This window comes from Ovis aries, chromosome 4 (assembly GCF_016772045.2).
Source record: "Ovis aries strain OAR_USU_Benz2616 breed Rambouillet chromosome 4, ARS-UI_Ramb_v3.0, whole genome shotgun sequence".
NCBI lineage: Eukaryota > Metazoa > Chordata > Mammalia > Artiodactyla > Bovidae > Ovis > Ovis aries.
In genome coordinates, this window is record NC_056057.1 from 113,821,959 (window position 1) to 113,838,045 (window position 16,087).

Sequence of the window (16,087 nt, forward strand, 5' to 3'; positions counted from 1 at the left end):
GCCCCACATCTAGTACTCCTTGTGCAAATATGGAGTTCTCAACCTGACCCTGGGCCTTCTTTGTGAACCCCAACAGCTGTTGGGGAGCCCTGCCACCTTCCACCCATCCTCACTTATGTGGGTACCAAACACTCCCCCCAACAAAGGTCCCATCCAAATCCCTCAGCCACCCTGGGAGTCTGGGACTACTGTCTCCCCGCCCTGCGCCACTGTTGCCCCCAGAGTGGGGAACTGAGGCCCAGCTGCCAAAGCCACACGACAGTCAGAGTCAGATCTGAAAGAGGGGAAGGATGGGGCATAGCCAGCCCTGGCCGAGGAGGTTGGCACTTGAGCTGGGGCGGGGAGGGTGGGGGTCAGGGGGCTGGCTGCAGCTCAGCAGCGTCCTGTGCCCCCTGCAGAGCTGCCCCTGTGCCTGGGCCCTGGCTGTGTAGCTGGGAACTGTTCCTGGACTGCCTGGGCCCCGTGGGAGCCGTGCTCCCGCAGCTGTGGGGTGGGCCAGCAGCGCCGCCTGCGGGCCTACCGCCCCCCAGGGCCCGGTGGACACTGGTGCCCCAACATGCTTACAGCCTACCAGGAACGCCGCTTCTGCAACCTGCGAGCTTGCCCAGGTGCGGTGGGCGGTGAGCGCCTGGCGGGTCTGCCCTTCCCGCCCTGGTCCCTTCCATCTCCAGCATGGGACCTCGCCCCAGGCTCGGGGAACACGTGGGGGTCCCTGCCTGAGCCAGACCCCTGTGTGGCCCTTCTCTGACCCATTCAGTGCCCGGAGGCTGGTCACGCTGGAGCCCCTGGTCCTGGTGTGACCGGAGCTGTGGAGGAGGCCGGTCCTTGAGGAGCCGCAGCTGCTCGAGCCCCCCACCCAAGAACGGCGGCGCTACCTGTGTTGGGGAGAGCCACCACGCCCGGCTCTGCAATCCCGCGCCCTGTGGTACGGCAGCGGTGATAGCCCTCCTGCCCTTGCTCCCTGCGAAGCTCTCCCCACCCCCTCCTCTAATTTCACCCCCCACGTCACTGTGCAGTGTGGATGGGAGGCAGGCTGCTACCTCATCGGCCAGTGAAGGAAACCAAGCCCTGCAAGGGCAGACGGTGGTGGGACCTGGGCTTTGGGCAAGGACTCCCAGTGGCCAGGGCTGAGCTGCCCAATCCGCCCCCACTGCCCACCCCCACCTGCCCCATGGTGGCAGGACTAGAACTCATCCTCTCAGCTGTGACTCCCCCTGCTTCAGTTCCTGGAACCACCTGGTCAAGAGTTTCAGGGGGTTTGAGGATAACAGTCTTGAGATACCTGGTGCCTGGGAGGTCCACTGAGCCAGCCAGGTTGTCACCCCCGCCACCCACTCCGAGCTCCAGCTCCTTCTGAAGTTGGTTCTTCCAAGCTCACTGACCCTATGGACCCTGCACTCTAAGGCCCACCACCTCTATTAGGATGACCCCCCACACTGATGACCACCCCCATCCCTTCCATCCTTCTCTGGATGAACACAAAGGAGCCACATAGGTGAGAATGCTGGCTTTTAGATGCACCCATCCAGTCCATCTCAGCAACGCTTCTCAGGAGCAGGCTAGGTGCTGGGCACTCACAGTGAGAGGAGCTGACTGCCACTCAGAGTGTCCCCAGGACCCCCAGGGTCTCCCCAGGACCCCAGGTTTCCTGGGGAGCCTGGGGGAGGGACGGGTCATAACAGCTTCATGGAGGTCAGGGTGGCCCCCAGGGGGCAGGGGGAGGGTTCCCGAGTCCCAGGGCTCAGGGCCTCCTGACTCTGGTCTTCCCATCTGCCCAGAGGAGGGCTGCCCTGCAGGCATGGAGGTGGTCAGCTGTGCCAACCGCTGCCCCCGCCGCTGCTCAGACCTCCAGGAGGGGATCGTGTGTCAGGAGGACCAGGCCTGCCAGCAGGGCTGCCGCTGTCCCGAGGGTAGGTGCTCCCTTAGGGCACGGCAGGGTGGCTCAGCGGGAAGGCAGAGGGGAGCCCTGGGGCGTGGGCATCAGCTCTGGAGGGCCATCTCCCCGCAGGGTCCCTGGAGCAGGATGGTGGGTGTGTGCCTCTCGAGCACTGCGAGTGCACGGATGCCCAGGGCCACAGCTGGGCCCCGGGGAGCCAGCACCAGGAGGCCTGCAACAACTGCACGTGCCGGGCGGGGCAGCTCTCCTGCACGGCCCAGCCCTGCCCGCCTCCTGCCCACTGTGCCTGGAGCCGCTGGTCAGCCTGGAGTCCCTGCAGCCGCTCGTGTGGGCCTGCAGGGCAGCAGAGCCGCTTCCGGTACGGGGCAGTGCCAGGCCTGTGTCACCTCACTCCACCGGGGCCTCCTGCAGCCTGGACAGGGCCTCCTGGACTGCTGGGGTTCCTGGATCCTGTCCCTGCCGGTGACTTTGTGCCCACCCCATGACCTGGCCTTGGCTTTGGTCCCTGGTCATCCTTGCCTTTCCTTAGCCACCTCCACACCCACCCTGGGCTTCCCCAGGGGCGGTGGGAGGCGTGACGAAGGGCCTGGGACCATCTCTCACATTCTCCGCCCCGGGGCTCCACCCAGGTCTTCCACATCGGGCTCGTGGGCCCCGGAGTGTCGGGAGGAGCAGTCCCAGAGCCAGCCCTGCCCTCAGCCCCCGTGCCCGCCCCTGTGCCTGCAGGGCACCCGCCCCCGCTCCCTGGGGGACAGCTGGCTGCAGGATGGATGCCAGCAGTGGTAAGCTCTGGGGCAGGGGCGGGGGGCAGACAGGGGAGGGTGCCATCCTGCTGGGCAGCAGCGTCCCTGAGTCTGGGCTCCTCCTTCAGCTCCTGCACCCCGGAGGGCATCATATGCGAAGATGCTGAGTGTGCAGGTCTGGGGGGTCATTCCCAAACCCCGCCGCCCTACTAGCCTTCCACCTCGCCCTCTGTCTATCAGCTCTGTCTGTGTTTCTCTCCCGCCCACTGACGGCCCCTGTGTGTTGAGGGTCCCGTCCAACCCTCTGCCTCTTTGCTCTTCTGATTTCACTAACTTCCCTGCTGCCTCCTGCAGGGCTGGGGGCCTGGACGCCATGGTCCCCCTGGGCTGACTGCCCTGTCTCCTGTGGAGGCGGAAACCAGGTCCGCACCCGGGTCTGCGTGGCCTTGGCCCCTCCCCGAGGGGGCTCCCCCTGCCTGGGCCCCGATGCCCAGAGCCAGCGCTGTGGGCTGTGGCCTTGCCCGGCGCTGCCAGACGCCTGCTCCTGGGGCCCCTGGGGGCCCTGCTCCCGCAGCTGCGGCCTGGGCCTGGCCTCCCGCAATGCGTCCTGCCCCTGCCCGCTGGCCGAGGCTGACCCTGCCTGCAACAGTACCTCCCTGCGCCTGGACACCCAGGCCTGCTACACAGGGCCCTGCCTGGGTGAGTGTGCGTCAGAAGCGAAGCCGCCTTCTCTGTCTCCTACCTGCGCAAGATCCAGAGAATGTTTATTATTATAACCAACTTCCAGATTATCTCCCCAAAACATACGTCTATTTCCTCCCAAGGGATTCCCAGGTGGCTCAGTGGTAAAGAATCTGCCTGCCAGTTCAGGAGCCACAGGGGACCTGGGTTTGATCCCTGGATTGGGAAGATCCCCTGGAGGAGGGCATGGCAACCTACTCCAGGATTCTTGCCTGGAGAATCCCATGGACAGAGGAGCCTGGCAGGCTGCAGTCCATGGGGTCACAAAGAATCAGACACGACTGAGTGACCAAGCATGCACGCACCTCTTCTCAAGACTTTTTTCAGTTTTTTCCCTCTTCCCACCATCAGTTCTTTAGAGCCCTGTGGCATGTGACCCTCACTGCTGGGTGGCAGGGAAGCCCACCAGCTAGACCTTTCGGAATTCTTGGCTTCCTTTGGCCCTTTGCCTGTTCAGGGTGTTGGCTGGGGCTGGGATGAGAGAGGAGGGCAGGTGGGGGAGAGGCTGGGGAGCTCAGAGAGGCCCCTGGCTGAGCCCTGGCCCTGCTTGGTCCCTAGAGGAGTGTGTGTGGAGCAGCTGGAGTGGCTGGACGCGGTGCTCATGCGAGGTGCTGGTCCAGCAGCGCTACCGACACCAGCGACCTGCACCCAGGGGGGCCGGGGCGGGCCCCCCCTGCACTCGACTGGACGGCCACTTCCGGCCTTGCCTCATCGGAAACTGCTCTGGTGAGGCCCCGGGAGCCAGGAGCCGGGGAGACGAACCCTGGCAGGGGCCTCCCGGGGTCCCCAGGGGGCACCGCCAGCTCCTCTTAGAGTGATACTCAGGGTGCCCAGGTCCTCAGAGGGGTTGCCCCTGGCTGTACAGACCCTGCCCTTGGCTGGGACCCTGCTCCAGCTGCTCCCTGCCTCACCCTTGGGTGCTCGCCCCCACCCCGCCCCACAAGCCTTCACCGCGGTTTTCCCACTTTGCAGCCACAGGCCCAGCTGTGACTGTGTGTGTGTCTTTTCTGTAGTTGCAGTGAGTGGGGGCTACATTCTAGTTGTGGTGCTTGGTCTTCTCATTGCGGTGTCTTCTCGTTGCAGAGCACATGCTCTAGGGCGTGTGGGCTTCAGCAGTTGCAGCACATGAGCTCTGTAGTTGTAGCTCTTGGTCTCTAGCACACAGGCTCAGTAGTTGTAGTGTACGGGCTTAGTTGCTCCTTGGCACATGGGAGCTTCCCAGACCAGGGATTGAACCCGTGTCTCCTGCATTGGTGGGTGGATTCTCTACCACTGAGCCACCAGGAAAGCCCCCCAGCTGTGGCCTTGTGTCCACTGGTAACTGCCCCAGGCATGGTGGGTCTTTGCCCACTTCTTATTCCAGCTGCCCTCCGTCTCCACCCCTCTGCCTCCCACCTGCCAATCCCGGGAGTTACCTGCCAGGGCCTGAACCTCCTGCGGCTTGCTGGCTCTCCTGGGTCTAAACAGTTGGAGGTGCCTACAGGAACTGAGTGGGCATAGATGGGGCAACACTGGTCTGTCCTTAACTACCGTAGGGGGGCAGTATCTTGCACTCTTACCAGGTGACTTCAAGGGGAGGTGATGGGACCACACACTGTGCCCTCTGGGTTCGGGGGCAGACGGTGTCTCTGGGCTGCACCCTGCACCAGCCTGCCTGCCTGCCTGCCTCCCCCTGCAGAGGACAGCTGCGCACCTCCCTTCGAGTTCCAGGCCTGCGGCTCCCCCTGCACTGGACTCTGTGCCACATACCTGAGCCCTCGGCTCTGCCAAGACCTGCCGCCCTGCCAGCCTGGCTGTTACTGCCCCGAGGTGAGGTGTGGAGCCAGGGGAGTTGCCCCAGGAGGAGGGGTCTCCTGTCCATTCTCCCACACCTCCTCCCCTCCCCTCCGAACCTCTCATCCGGATAGCACTGCACGTTCTGCCAGGCGGCCGTTTGCCCACACCACTGACTTGGCAGCACGCATGGCACCTGCTGGGGACCAGGCATGGGTGGGCATTAGGGTGACGACGAGATGACTGCCACAGGGCCCTGTCCCCTGTCCCCTTCTGCACAGGGGCTACTGGAGCAGGCTGGAGGCTGCGTACCCCCAGAACAGTGTAATTGCCAGCACGTCTCAGGCGAAGGAGCTGGGGTGACCTTGGCCCCCGGGGACCGCCTGCAGCTGGGCTGCAAAGAGTGGTGAGCATTGAGGGTGAGGGAGGTGGCACCAGAGGCCTAGGACCAAGGACTGGACCAGGGAGGAGGAGGGGTTCCGCAGGGCGGCCTGACCCCTGCAGAGAAGGCCAAGCAAAGCCCCAAGGTCCCAGCCTCCCCCTGCTCCAAATGAGCCCAGAGCCCAAGTTACCCCTACATGAGCCCCACACCCACCAACCCACCATTCTGGGCTGGGTCCTGCCTCCCGGAGCCCACCCTGACCAGCCCCTCCCACAGTGAATGCCAGCGCGGGGAGCTGCAGTGCACCAGCCAAGGCTGTCAAGGTAACTGGACCGAGGAGACCAGCTGTCCCTCTTTTTCCAGGACTCGGGTAGGGGGCTGGATTTATGCCCAGGACTTGGGTGGGGGTGGTTTTTTGCCCAGGACTGGGTGGGAGTGGGACTTGGAACTTTCATTTCCAGGACTGGGACAGTCCCAGACAAACCAGGATGGTTGGTCCCCCTACTCAGGCTCTCCTGTTTCCAGAACTTTCTGGTCACAACATGAGCCTCTTGTTCCCCATCCACTGTGGTCTCGGGGTCTGGTGGGGGGAGTCCCTGGGAAGGATGCTCACATGCTGCCGTTCCTAGGTCTTCTGCCTCTGAGCGGCTGGTCTGAGTGGTCACCCTGTGGGCCCTGCCTGCCCCTCGGCCTGCTGGCCCCTGCCTCCAGGACTGCCCTAGAAGAGCGCTGGCCCCAGGACACAGCTGGCCTGTCCCCCACCTCGGCCCCCATGCTGGCTTCAGAGCAGCACCGCCACCGCCTCTGTTTGGACCCTGAGACGGGGAGGCCGTGGGCCGGGGACCCAGACCTCTGCACTGTGCCACTCAGCCAACAACGCCTCTGTCCAGACCCTGGAGCCTGCCAAGGTGATGGGGGCGGGGGGCCACGTGGGGCGGGGCCTGGCCGGGGGGGGGGGGGCTGGGAGTGGGCGGGGCCTGTAAAGAGGCGGGGTCTGGCGGGTAGGTCTGGGCTCCGCTCTTCATGTCTGTTCCAGGGCCCTTAGCTGGTCGGCTCATTCTCCTGCTAGACTCCAGGGTCTGCTGGATTTGAGGTTGGGAGGGGGCAGCAGCAGCTGGAAGAGGAGGAAGGGGGCTCAGGGCTGCAGAGGGAGCCAGGAGGCGGGGGGTGGGCCTGGGCACTGACTCCTGTTTTCTCTCCCCAGACTTATGTCAGTGGGGTCCCTGGAGGGCCTGGAGCCCCTGCCAGGTGCCCTGCAGTGGGGGATTCCGGCTGCGCTGGAGAGAGGACAGGAGCCCCCCTGGAGGAGGCTGCTGGGGGCCATGGGCTCAGACTGAGAGCTGTAACATGGGGCCTTGCCCAGGTAATGGCTCCAGCATTGAAGGAGGGGCCAGGGATGTGGCCTCTGGGGTTGGGTGGGGGCTGCTGCCTCAGCCCCTGGAGGTGCCCATGGAAGGCTGGGGACTCAAGAACACCCCAGGTCAGACTCCGACCTTCTGGTCTGCAGGAGAGAGCTGCGAGGCCCAGGACACTGTGCCCACCCCTGACTGTGCCAACCAGTGCCCAAGAAGCTGTATCGACCTCTGGGACCGTGTGGAGTGTTTGCAGGGACCATGTCGCCCAGGTGGCCAGGCCATGCCCACCGCCCGGCCCAGGGACTGTGGGGAACCCCACTGCCTCCTGAGAGTCAAGATGTGACCAAGAGCTTGTGACCTGGGGCGGGCGGACGGCTGGGTCATGAGTTACAGGGCAGCAGAGTGGATCCCTGGGTCACTTTTGGTGACCAGCTGGGGGTCCTGCCTGAGTGAGCCTTGGTCAAGACGGGCCGTGTCCTAGGGGTGCTCTGGGGCAGCCTAGAGAGGCCTGATCCTGCAGGAGGGGCGGGAGGAAGGGCACACCAGGGCTGCCCCAGGCCCTGGAATCCCTTTTGCTGAGAGAGGGCTCCCTGTGTGCGCCTGCCACATCCTGCTTGTCCCCCCACCCCCTCTCCCAGGCTGCCGCTGTCCCCCTGGCCGACTGGTACAGGATGGGCGCTGTGTGCCTGTGTCTTCTTGCCGCTGTGGCCTCCCCAGCCCCAACGCTTCCTGGGCACTGGCCCCGGCCGAGGTGGTGTGGCTGGACTGCAGAAACTGGTATGACTGTCCTCCAATGGCCACATGGGGACGGGGAGCTTTGGGTGGGAGGCTAGGGCCAGCTCAAGGTTATGGGGCATTGTTGGGGAGCAAAGACTGTTCACCCTGACTCTCAGGGCTCTGAGCCCTTTCTGCACACCCCTGCCCCCAGCACCTGTGTCAACGGGTCCCTGGCGTGCTCCTCCCACGAGTGTCCAACCCTTGGGCCTTGGTCAGCCTGGAGCAACTGCTCTGCTCCCTGTGGTGGGGGCACCACCGAACGACATCGGAGCTGCAAGGAGGGCCCCGGGCGGGCACTGTGCCAGGCCCAGGACACAGAGCAATGGCAGGACTGTAACCTGCAGCCCTGCCCTGGTGAGTGCTCAGGGTGGTGGGTGCCTGCCCAGCCTGGGGCCCATCCTGAGGACCCCCCTTGGACTCCATCTCACTCTCTGCTTCCCCTCCACCCCTAGAGTGCCCACCCGGCCAGGTGCTCAGTGCCTGCACTGTCTCGTGCCCGCGCCTCTGTTCGCATCTGCAGCCTGGCACCCTCTGCGTGCAGGAACCCTGCCGGCTTGGCTGTGACTGTCCCAGAGGGCAGGTGGGTTCGGGCGCTGTGCCCTGACTCTCAAGTGGGGGACCAGGCTGGTGGGGGGGGCAGGAGTGGTGGTCACATGTAACTCGAACCTGCCCTGCCTCAGCTGCTGCACAACGGCACGTGTGTGCCCCCTGCTGAGTGCCCCTGCACCCAGCTCTCTCTGCCCTGGGGCCTCACCTTGACTCTTGAAGAGCAGCACCGAGAGCTGCCCCCAGGGACTCTGCTCACCCAGAACTGCACCCACTGGTGAGGGCTGGCAGTGTGGGTGGGGAGAGCGTGGGGGTGGGGTGCTGAGAATGGGGGTGGGGAGGAGGGCATGGCGGGCATCTGAAGAGAGCATTTGTCTTCCCAGCGTCTGCCAAGGTGGAGCCTTCAGCTGCTCCCTCACTGACTGTCAGGGTGAGATGCGGGCTGCCCAGGTTCCTGCTGGTCCCTTCAAAGCCAAGGCCAGTCTCCCCTGATGAGGGGAGAGGGGCCTGTGCTACCCCCAGCCACCAAGCTGGGCCCCACTACTATATGGGAGAGTGGATAGGAGCAGAGAGGTGGGTTTGGAGACTGAGAGGCTGCTGGAGCCGAGTGGGCAGTGCTGGGGAGCGAGGAGGGACCCGGGATGTCCAGTGTGGGAGGATAGGGTGGAGGCTGGACCCAGGGCTGACCTGAGTGGTGGGATCGGTGGTCTTCCCTGGCAGAGTGCCCCCCTGGAGAAACCTGGCAGCAGGCGGCCCCCGGGGAGCTGGGGCCCTGTGAGCAGACGTGCCGGGAACCCAACGCCACAGAGACCCAGGGCAACTGCAGTGGGAGGCAGGCCCCGGGCTGTGTGTGCCAGCATGGGCACTTCCGCAGCCAGGAGGGCCCCTGTGTGCCCATGGACCTCTGCGAGTGCTGGCACCATGGGCGCCCCCACCCGGTGAGCCACCGCGGCCCTCGGTGCCCCCTGGCCCTTCCTGACCCAGGGCTCTGGGCCACTGGTTTGTCCCTGGCTCCTACCCCTGTACCCGGACCTGCAGCAGCAGGCAGCTTGGCCAGCGGCTGGCACACTCGGACCATCTCTGGCCCCCAGGGGCCCACCTCCCTCCCGAAACCCTTGCTGCTGATGCTGGTCTCAGGCCACTGCCCTCGCCAGGCCCTTGGGTGGGCTCGGGGTGGGGGGCCGGGTAACAGAAAAGTCTGTGGTAGGGAGGGGAGTGTGGAGAGCAAGTTCTCCCTCCCCTCCCCAGCCGGGATCCGAGTGGCAGGAGGCCTGTGAGAGCTGCCGCTGCATCAGCGGGGAGAGTGTCTGCACCCAGCACTGCCCCCCGCTCACCTGTGCCCAGGTACCCACCTGAGCCCCGCGGCCCTGGGCTCCTTCCTGGGACCCTCCCTGAAGGGTGGTCTCAGGGCCTCAAGCAGGCAGTGTAGGGTGCTGGGCCTTCCTCCTGAGCAGACTGGAGTGCCCCCTCTGTCTGCAGGGCGAGATGGCCGTGCAGGAGCCTGGAAGCTGCTGTCCCACTTGCCGCCAGGAGGCTCCGGGTATGCTGGGACAGGGGTCGCCTCCTGCCTTCTCTGGGCCCTTCTCCCACCCCCACCCCCTGCCCTGGGGAGGCCGCCTTCCCCCGTCCTGCCCACCATGCAGATTAGCAGAGTGAAGACCCCCCGGCACTGCGTCACAATACCAGGCCACCTCCACCCAGCCTGCCCTGCTTGGGTCCACGCTCTGTTGCCTCATGAAGTCCCCTCATGATGGTCTGCTCCCTGCCCTGCCCCTCCCCTACAGAAGAGCAGCCCATCTCCTGCCGGCACCTCACGGAGCTTCGCAACCTCACCAAGGGCGCCTGCTACCTAGAGCAGGTGGAAGTGAACTACTGCAGCGGGCACTGCCCATCCAGCACCAACGTCCTGCCTGAGGTGAGCACAGGGTGGGGGGCCTGCCGGCTCAGGGAGGCAGCTCAACTGGCAGACCCCCAGGGCCTGCGGCTGCAAGCCCAGAACCTAGGCAGAGCCCAGGGGATACGAGCGACAGAGTCATCTCCCAGGCCTACAGCTGATCAGAGCCAGGTGGCCCGGTGACCTCAGTGGGGCTTGGGCTTTGGAGCCTGCTGCCTGCCTCCTGCCCCTCCTGGGGCTTTTGTCTTGCTCCTCCCTACTGTGGCCCCGCACAGCCCCTGGCACCTACTTCTCGGCCCACTGTACCCCTCAAGACAGGCCAGCCAGGACAACAGAGAAGGGCAGGGAGGCGCTGAGTTAACCCCTGATACAGTGAGCGAAGGCTGAAGGGCAGATTTTATCCATGGTAGTCTTGTCCTGGACATTGCCCAGAAGACTGAGACAGAGCTCCGCTCCGCGCTCACCCTCCTGGTGCTGACCTCCTCAGGAGCCCTGTGTCACCCTGACTTCCCCAGCCCTGAGCCTGGAGAGCTGTGGCTCCAACCTGGCCAGCATCCAGCCAGAGTGGAGCTCACTCGGCTCCTGGCCCTGCTTCAGCCTACCTGGCCAAAGTCACCTATGCCTGGAAGACAAAGGTGCTTTCCCACCTGGTCCTCAACCTGTGACCACTCTCCTGCTCCCCGGAGCACTCCTGAAACCTTCTGGAAATGCCTCTCTAATCACTTTAAAAAAAAAAAAAACACAAAAAACCCAGAGTGGGGAGAGGACAGTTAATACTTTTTTTTTTTTTTTCCTGGGGAGGAAAAAGTAAGTGACAGTGGGATAGAATCAGACGAAGAATTTTTTTCTTTTGTAGATCTTTAACTTGGTATTGTGTGAATGTATGACCTACTTAAAAATAAAGTTAGGATAAAATTAAATCAAACGTTCAGTAGGACTCACAGAGTTACTGTATAATCATAAAGCAAGAGTGCCTGCTTTGGAGTGAGAACTCACTTTGCACTTAGGGATTGGACTGTGCAGTTGAGGACTTCATTATTTGTAGGTTCAGAAATTACTGCTCTGCCTCTTCAACTAGACTTAGAAGTAGACCTGTGTCTTTTCCCCCGTGCTACCAGAATGCAGTGATGAACGCGTTAAAAAGCACTCGTTGTTGGATGCTCAGACGGGTGGGGCCTGGAATGGAGGAGGTGGGCTTCTTGGAGAACTGGGGGCTTGGTGGTGACACGCGCCCACCTGGCTTCCCTACTTGGCGAGGAGGTCTGGGAGCTGAGAGCTTGGGATCTGGTTCTTCATGCACCCCGCCCTTCTTGGATAGGAAAGGCCAGGGAAGGCAGGTGGCTTGGGCAAACTCCTCTTTGCCCCTCTCCAGCTCAGCCACCCCCTCCCTCTCGCCCAGGAGCCGTACCTGCAGAGTCAGTGTGACTGCTGTAGCTACCGCCTAGACCCTGAGAACCCAGTGCGCATCCTGAACCTGCGCTGCCCCGGCGGCCGCACAGAGCTGGTGGTGCTGCCGGTCATTCACAGCTGCCAGTGCAGCGCCTGCCAGGGTGGGTGTTGGCGGGGCTCCCGGAGGGGCGGGGTTCTTGGTGGGCGGGGTCTTTGAGGGGCGGGGCCGGGGCTGAGGCCAGGGTCGGGGGTTACCTGAGGCCAGGGCGAGTTACCCGACCGCTCCTCGCGGGAATTTCCTCCTCCGAGTTCTTCTGCTCTGCTCCATTCCCCTTCTTAGCATTCTTGTTGGTTTGTTCTCCAATCACACTTAAGCCCAGGTGTTCGGGGTCAGGCATATCAGGTTCGAATCCCAGCTCATCCGTTTCCTTCCTTGCTGAGCCTCCGTGACCTCATCTTTACACCCGGGTCACGATCCTCACAGGCTTGTTGGGAGGAGTTGGTGAGAGGCTGTACGCGAAGTGCCAGGTTCTCTATAAACACGTGGTACACGTTAACCCGAGGCCACCACACAGCGTGGCGGGTGAGAAAGAGATGGAAGGGCGCTGACAACGCCTGGGGCAGAAGCTCACCGTGACCGAGGTTTTCCTCCTGGCGGTTCTCCCTTCCTCTCCTGCCAGTTTGCTCAGCACCCTCTCTCCAGCCCCATCCCTTCCCAGCCCGATTGCCCTGCCTTTTTTGACAGCGCCTCTCCCTTTTATTTGCCCTCCAGGAGGTGATTTCTCAGAGCGCTGACAGCTTCGCTGGATGAGGCCTGCACTGGCCGTCATGACCCCTCCTCCCATCCTCCCCCCCCATCCCTGCTCTAGTTCAAATAAAGTGACATTGGCAGCAAGCTCGTGTGCAGAGTCTGCATCCCAGGATTCAGAGGGGAGGGGAGGTGGGCTGGGGAGTGCGGGGGTAGGAGGGTGGGTTCTGAGCCCCGGCCTGGACCTGCACAAGGACTGTCACCTGGAAAGCCTCTGTGAATTGCTCATGCTAGTGAACTTGGGCAAGTCACTTCCCATATCTGAGCCTCAGATTCCTCATCTTTAGCAGTTGGGATGTAGTCTTAAGATTTCTGGTACAAGACATCTCTAGGGTCCCGGGTCCCATCCCTCACCCCATCTGATAGCAGCTGCAGCTCTGGCAAGCATTCCCATGCAGGGTACATTCATCTCATGCTGAGGTCTGCTTCTCTTCCTCCTTCTGAAAAGTTTTATTGAGATATAATTTAGATCCTATCACCCATTTTGAGTTTACACTTCGATGACTTATGGAAAACACACAAAGTTTTATAAAAGTTGGCTTTTATAGAAAACACACACAAACATCACCACAGGCTAGTTTTAGAACATTTGCATCATTTCAAGCCAATTTATGATACATTCTTCCCACCTCCAGGCCCAGGTAATCAATCACTAAATTGTTTTATACCTTATTAGATGTGCCTTTGGGTCCATCTAGTCAAAGCTATGGTTTTTCCAGTGGTCGTGTATGGATGTGAGAGTTGGACTATAAAGAAAGCTAAGCGCTGAAGAATTGATGCTTTTGAACTGTGGTGTTGGAGAAGACTCTTGAGAGTTCCTTGGACTGCAAGAAGATCAAATCAGTCCATCCTAAAGGAAATCAGTCCTGAATATTCTTTGGAAGGACTGATGCTGAAGCTGAAGCTCCAATACTTTGGCCACCTGATGCGAAGAACCGACTCATTGGAAAAGACCCTGATACTGGGAAAGATTGAGGGTGGGAGGAGAAGGGGCCGACAGGATGAGATGGTTGAATGGCACCAGCGACTCTATGGACATGAGTTTGAGCAGGCTCTGGGAGTTGGTGATGGACAGGGAAGCCTGGCCTGCTGCAGTCCATGGGGTTGCAAATAGTCGGACATGACTGAGTGACTGAACTGAACTGAGATGTGTCTGTTCTGGAGACTTCATATAAATGTCTGGCTCCTTTGTATTTGCATGATGATTTTGAGATTAATCTGTCAAGCAAAATAAATAATGCAGGAGGTTGCAAATAAATTTATTGGGAATCTTAAGAATTACAATTCAGGAGACATGGATATGGGTAATCCTGAAGGAGTGTTCTGAGGAAGAGAAAGACTTGGGGGCTAATAAAAACAAAGAGCCATGAGGTTGTTTAAAGTTGCCTGGAGAGAGTGGATTGAGTCTGATGTGAGTCAGAAAATAGTTGATAAGCAATCAGGTGGCACTAGTGGTGAAGAATCCACCTGCAAATTCAGGAGGACGAAAGAGACAAGGGTTCAGTCCCTGGGTCAGGAAGATTCCCTGCAGTAAGAAGTGGCAACCCACTCCAGTATTCTTAGCTGGAAAATTCCACGGACAGAGGAGCCTGGTGGGCTACATATGGGGTTGAAAAAGAGTCAGACATGACTGAGCACACTACTAATACTAAGAATCAGGAGTCGTTTTAAAGAAGGCCTGTCAATGGAAGAAAAACACGCCACCTAAAAATTGCCTGTTTTATTTGGACCCCTTACTGAGGACTATGTTTTGGGAGACAGCCTCTCAGACAGCTCTGAGGAACTCTGAGACAGTGGAGGAATATATAGAAGATTTTTCTGAGGATTAAAAATGTAGTTGAATGTCAACTGATTATTGCTAATCACAAAATACTGATATCTCCAGTTAATGATTATAGTGCTTTTCTATGTATGGGAAGATGCAAGAGTCTGGGTTCACTGAAATTATCCCTTACCTATGCATCTTAACTATTTGGGTCAGTACCCTGTTTTCCTCCATCCTGAATCCCCTCAGGGTACACATGGAGCTGTGGCTACAGTTGTTGATGGCTTGATGGCAGCAACAGTTATTGTTAACTAAAATAGCATGCAACATTGCTTTGTCCGTGGATCCAAGAAGCAAAGAGATGATCCTATTTTAGGGTAGGGGTCTGGTGTATCTTGAGTTTCTGGCAGGTATTCTGGACCCTGTATTCCCCAAGCCAACAAGTCAAAAGATCAGATTCCACCCAGGCTGAGAAATGAATAAGTCACATGTCCTTAGCTTTCTTAGCAATACCAACTCCATTTTTATTTTCCTTTCCTTTCACACTTTCATATTACAGCATGTGCCAGCAGCTTGTTCCCTTTTGTTGCTGAATAGTAATCCATTGTGTGGATATGCCATATTTTATCAACGCATTCATCAGTTGATGGACAGTTGAGTACTTCCTTATTTTTGGTCTACTATGAATAAAGCTGCCATCAATTCAGTTCAATTTAGTCATTTAGTTGTGTCCGACTCTTTGTGACTCCATGGAATATAGCATACCAGGCTTCCCTGTCCATCACCAACTCCTGGAGCTTGCTCAAACTCATGCTATAAACAGTTAAAGCTGCTATAAACATTCCTATACAAGTCTTTGTGTGGTCATGTTTTCATTTCTCTTGAGTATATACCTAGCAGTGGAAATTGCTAGGTCATATGGTAAGTTTAACCTCTTAAGAAACTTTCAAACTGTTTCCCTAAGTGGTTGCACCATTTTACATCTCCCTCCCCTGTCCCTATGCCATCCCCACTTTTGCCCCAAAATGTACCAGGGCTCATTTCTCTACATCCTCGCCAACACTTGTTGTTATTGGTCTTTCTTATTTTTTAAAAATTACCCATTCAGTGGATATGAAGTCGCATTGCAATTTTAATTTGTATTTCCTTAATGACTAATGAAATGGTTAGATAACATCACTGACTCAATGTCCATGAATCTGAGCAAACTCTGGGAGATAGTTAAGGACAGGGAAGCCTGGCGTGCTGCAGTCCATGGGATCGCAAAGAGCTGGACATAACTTAGTGACTCAACAACAAATGGCCAGTGATGCTGAGCATTCTTGTTCATGTGCTGATTTGCCATTATATAGCTTCTTTTCGAAGAAGGCAATGGCACCCGACTCCAGCACTCTTGCCTGGAAAATCCCATGGATAGAGCAGCCTGGTAGGCTGCAGTCCATGGGGTCTCGAACAGTCGGACACGACTGAGCAACTTCACTTTCACTTTTCACTCTCATGCATTGGAGAAGGAAATGGCAACCCACTCCAGCGTTCTTGCCTGGAGAATCCCAGGGACGGGGGAGCCTGGTGGGCTGCCGTCTTTGGGGTCGTACAGAGTGGGACACGATTGAAGCGACTTAGCAGCAGCAGCAGCAGCAGTAGCAGCAGCAGCAGCAGCAGCAGCAGCAGCTTCTTTTCAAGCTTCTTTTGCTTTCTGCCCCAGGGCTTTCTGACCACAGAGAGTGTCCACTTGGCCTCCATACAAGCACAGCTAGAAGTACAAGTGTGAGGACGGAGTGCAGTTACCGTCTCTTGGGGCAACTCTCAACTTCTGGGGATGGGAGCAATGGGTGAATGCTGAGCTCCCCTCCCCCCATTGTTCAATGGACTATTATGGGGAGGGGCATTCTGTATAATTCTTAGAAGTGGAATGAAGCCCCCAATACCCACAGCAGTGACCTCGAAAACGCATCCATCCATCAATTTTTCCTCTTCCCTGCTTAATCCTCTCAAGTCCCAAGGTCTGCTCTCTGGG

General features: G+C 59.3%; 1 protein-coding gene across 1 annotated transcript in view; it reads left to right on the forward strand.

Annotated features, from left to right (window-relative positions):
- Nucleotides 1-12,382, forward strand: part of LOC101108910 (SCO-spondin) — a 41,679-nt gene extending 29,297 nt beyond the window's left edge. Inside the window, exons 58-82 of the mRNA XM_042248995.1 lie at nt 399-608; nt 758-925; nt 1,779-1,910; nt 2,009-2,255; nt 2,527-2,679; nt 2,769-2,815; nt 2,995-3,339; nt 3,940-4,107; nt 5,060-5,190; nt 5,436-5,560; nt 5,813-5,859; nt 6,166-6,444; nt 6,741-6,899; nt 7,044-7,160; nt 7,530-7,668; nt 7,820-8,022; nt 8,121-8,248; nt 8,349-8,491; nt 8,598-8,644; nt 8,935-9,152; nt 9,463-9,558; nt 9,694-9,754; nt 9,999-10,129; nt 11,508-11,658; nt 12,270-12,382. Coding sequence (XP_042104929.1) covers nt 399-608; nt 758-925; nt 1,779-1,910; nt 2,009-2,255; nt 2,527-2,679; nt 2,769-2,815; nt 2,995-3,339; nt 3,940-4,107; nt 5,060-5,190; nt 5,436-5,560; nt 5,813-5,859; nt 6,166-6,444; nt 6,741-6,899; nt 7,044-7,160; nt 7,530-7,668; nt 7,820-8,022; nt 8,121-8,248; nt 8,349-8,491; nt 8,598-8,644; nt 8,935-9,152; nt 9,463-9,558; nt 9,694-9,754; nt 9,999-10,129; nt 11,508-11,658; nt 12,270-12,292 — 3,668 coding nt within the window. The 3' untranslated portion in view covers nt 12,293-12,382. The remainder of the gene's footprint in view (nt 1-398; nt 609-757; nt 926-1,778; nt 1,911-2,008; nt 2,256-2,526; nt 2,680-2,768; nt 2,816-2,994; nt 3,340-3,939; nt 4,108-5,059; nt 5,191-5,435; nt 5,561-5,812; nt 5,860-6,165; nt 6,445-6,740; nt 6,900-7,043; nt 7,161-7,529; nt 7,669-7,819; nt 8,023-8,120; nt 8,249-8,348; nt 8,492-8,597; nt 8,645-8,934; nt 9,153-9,462; nt 9,559-9,693; nt 9,755-9,998; nt 10,130-11,507; nt 11,659-12,269) is intronic.
- The last annotated feature ends 3,705 nt before the right edge of the window (nt 12,383-16,087 follow it).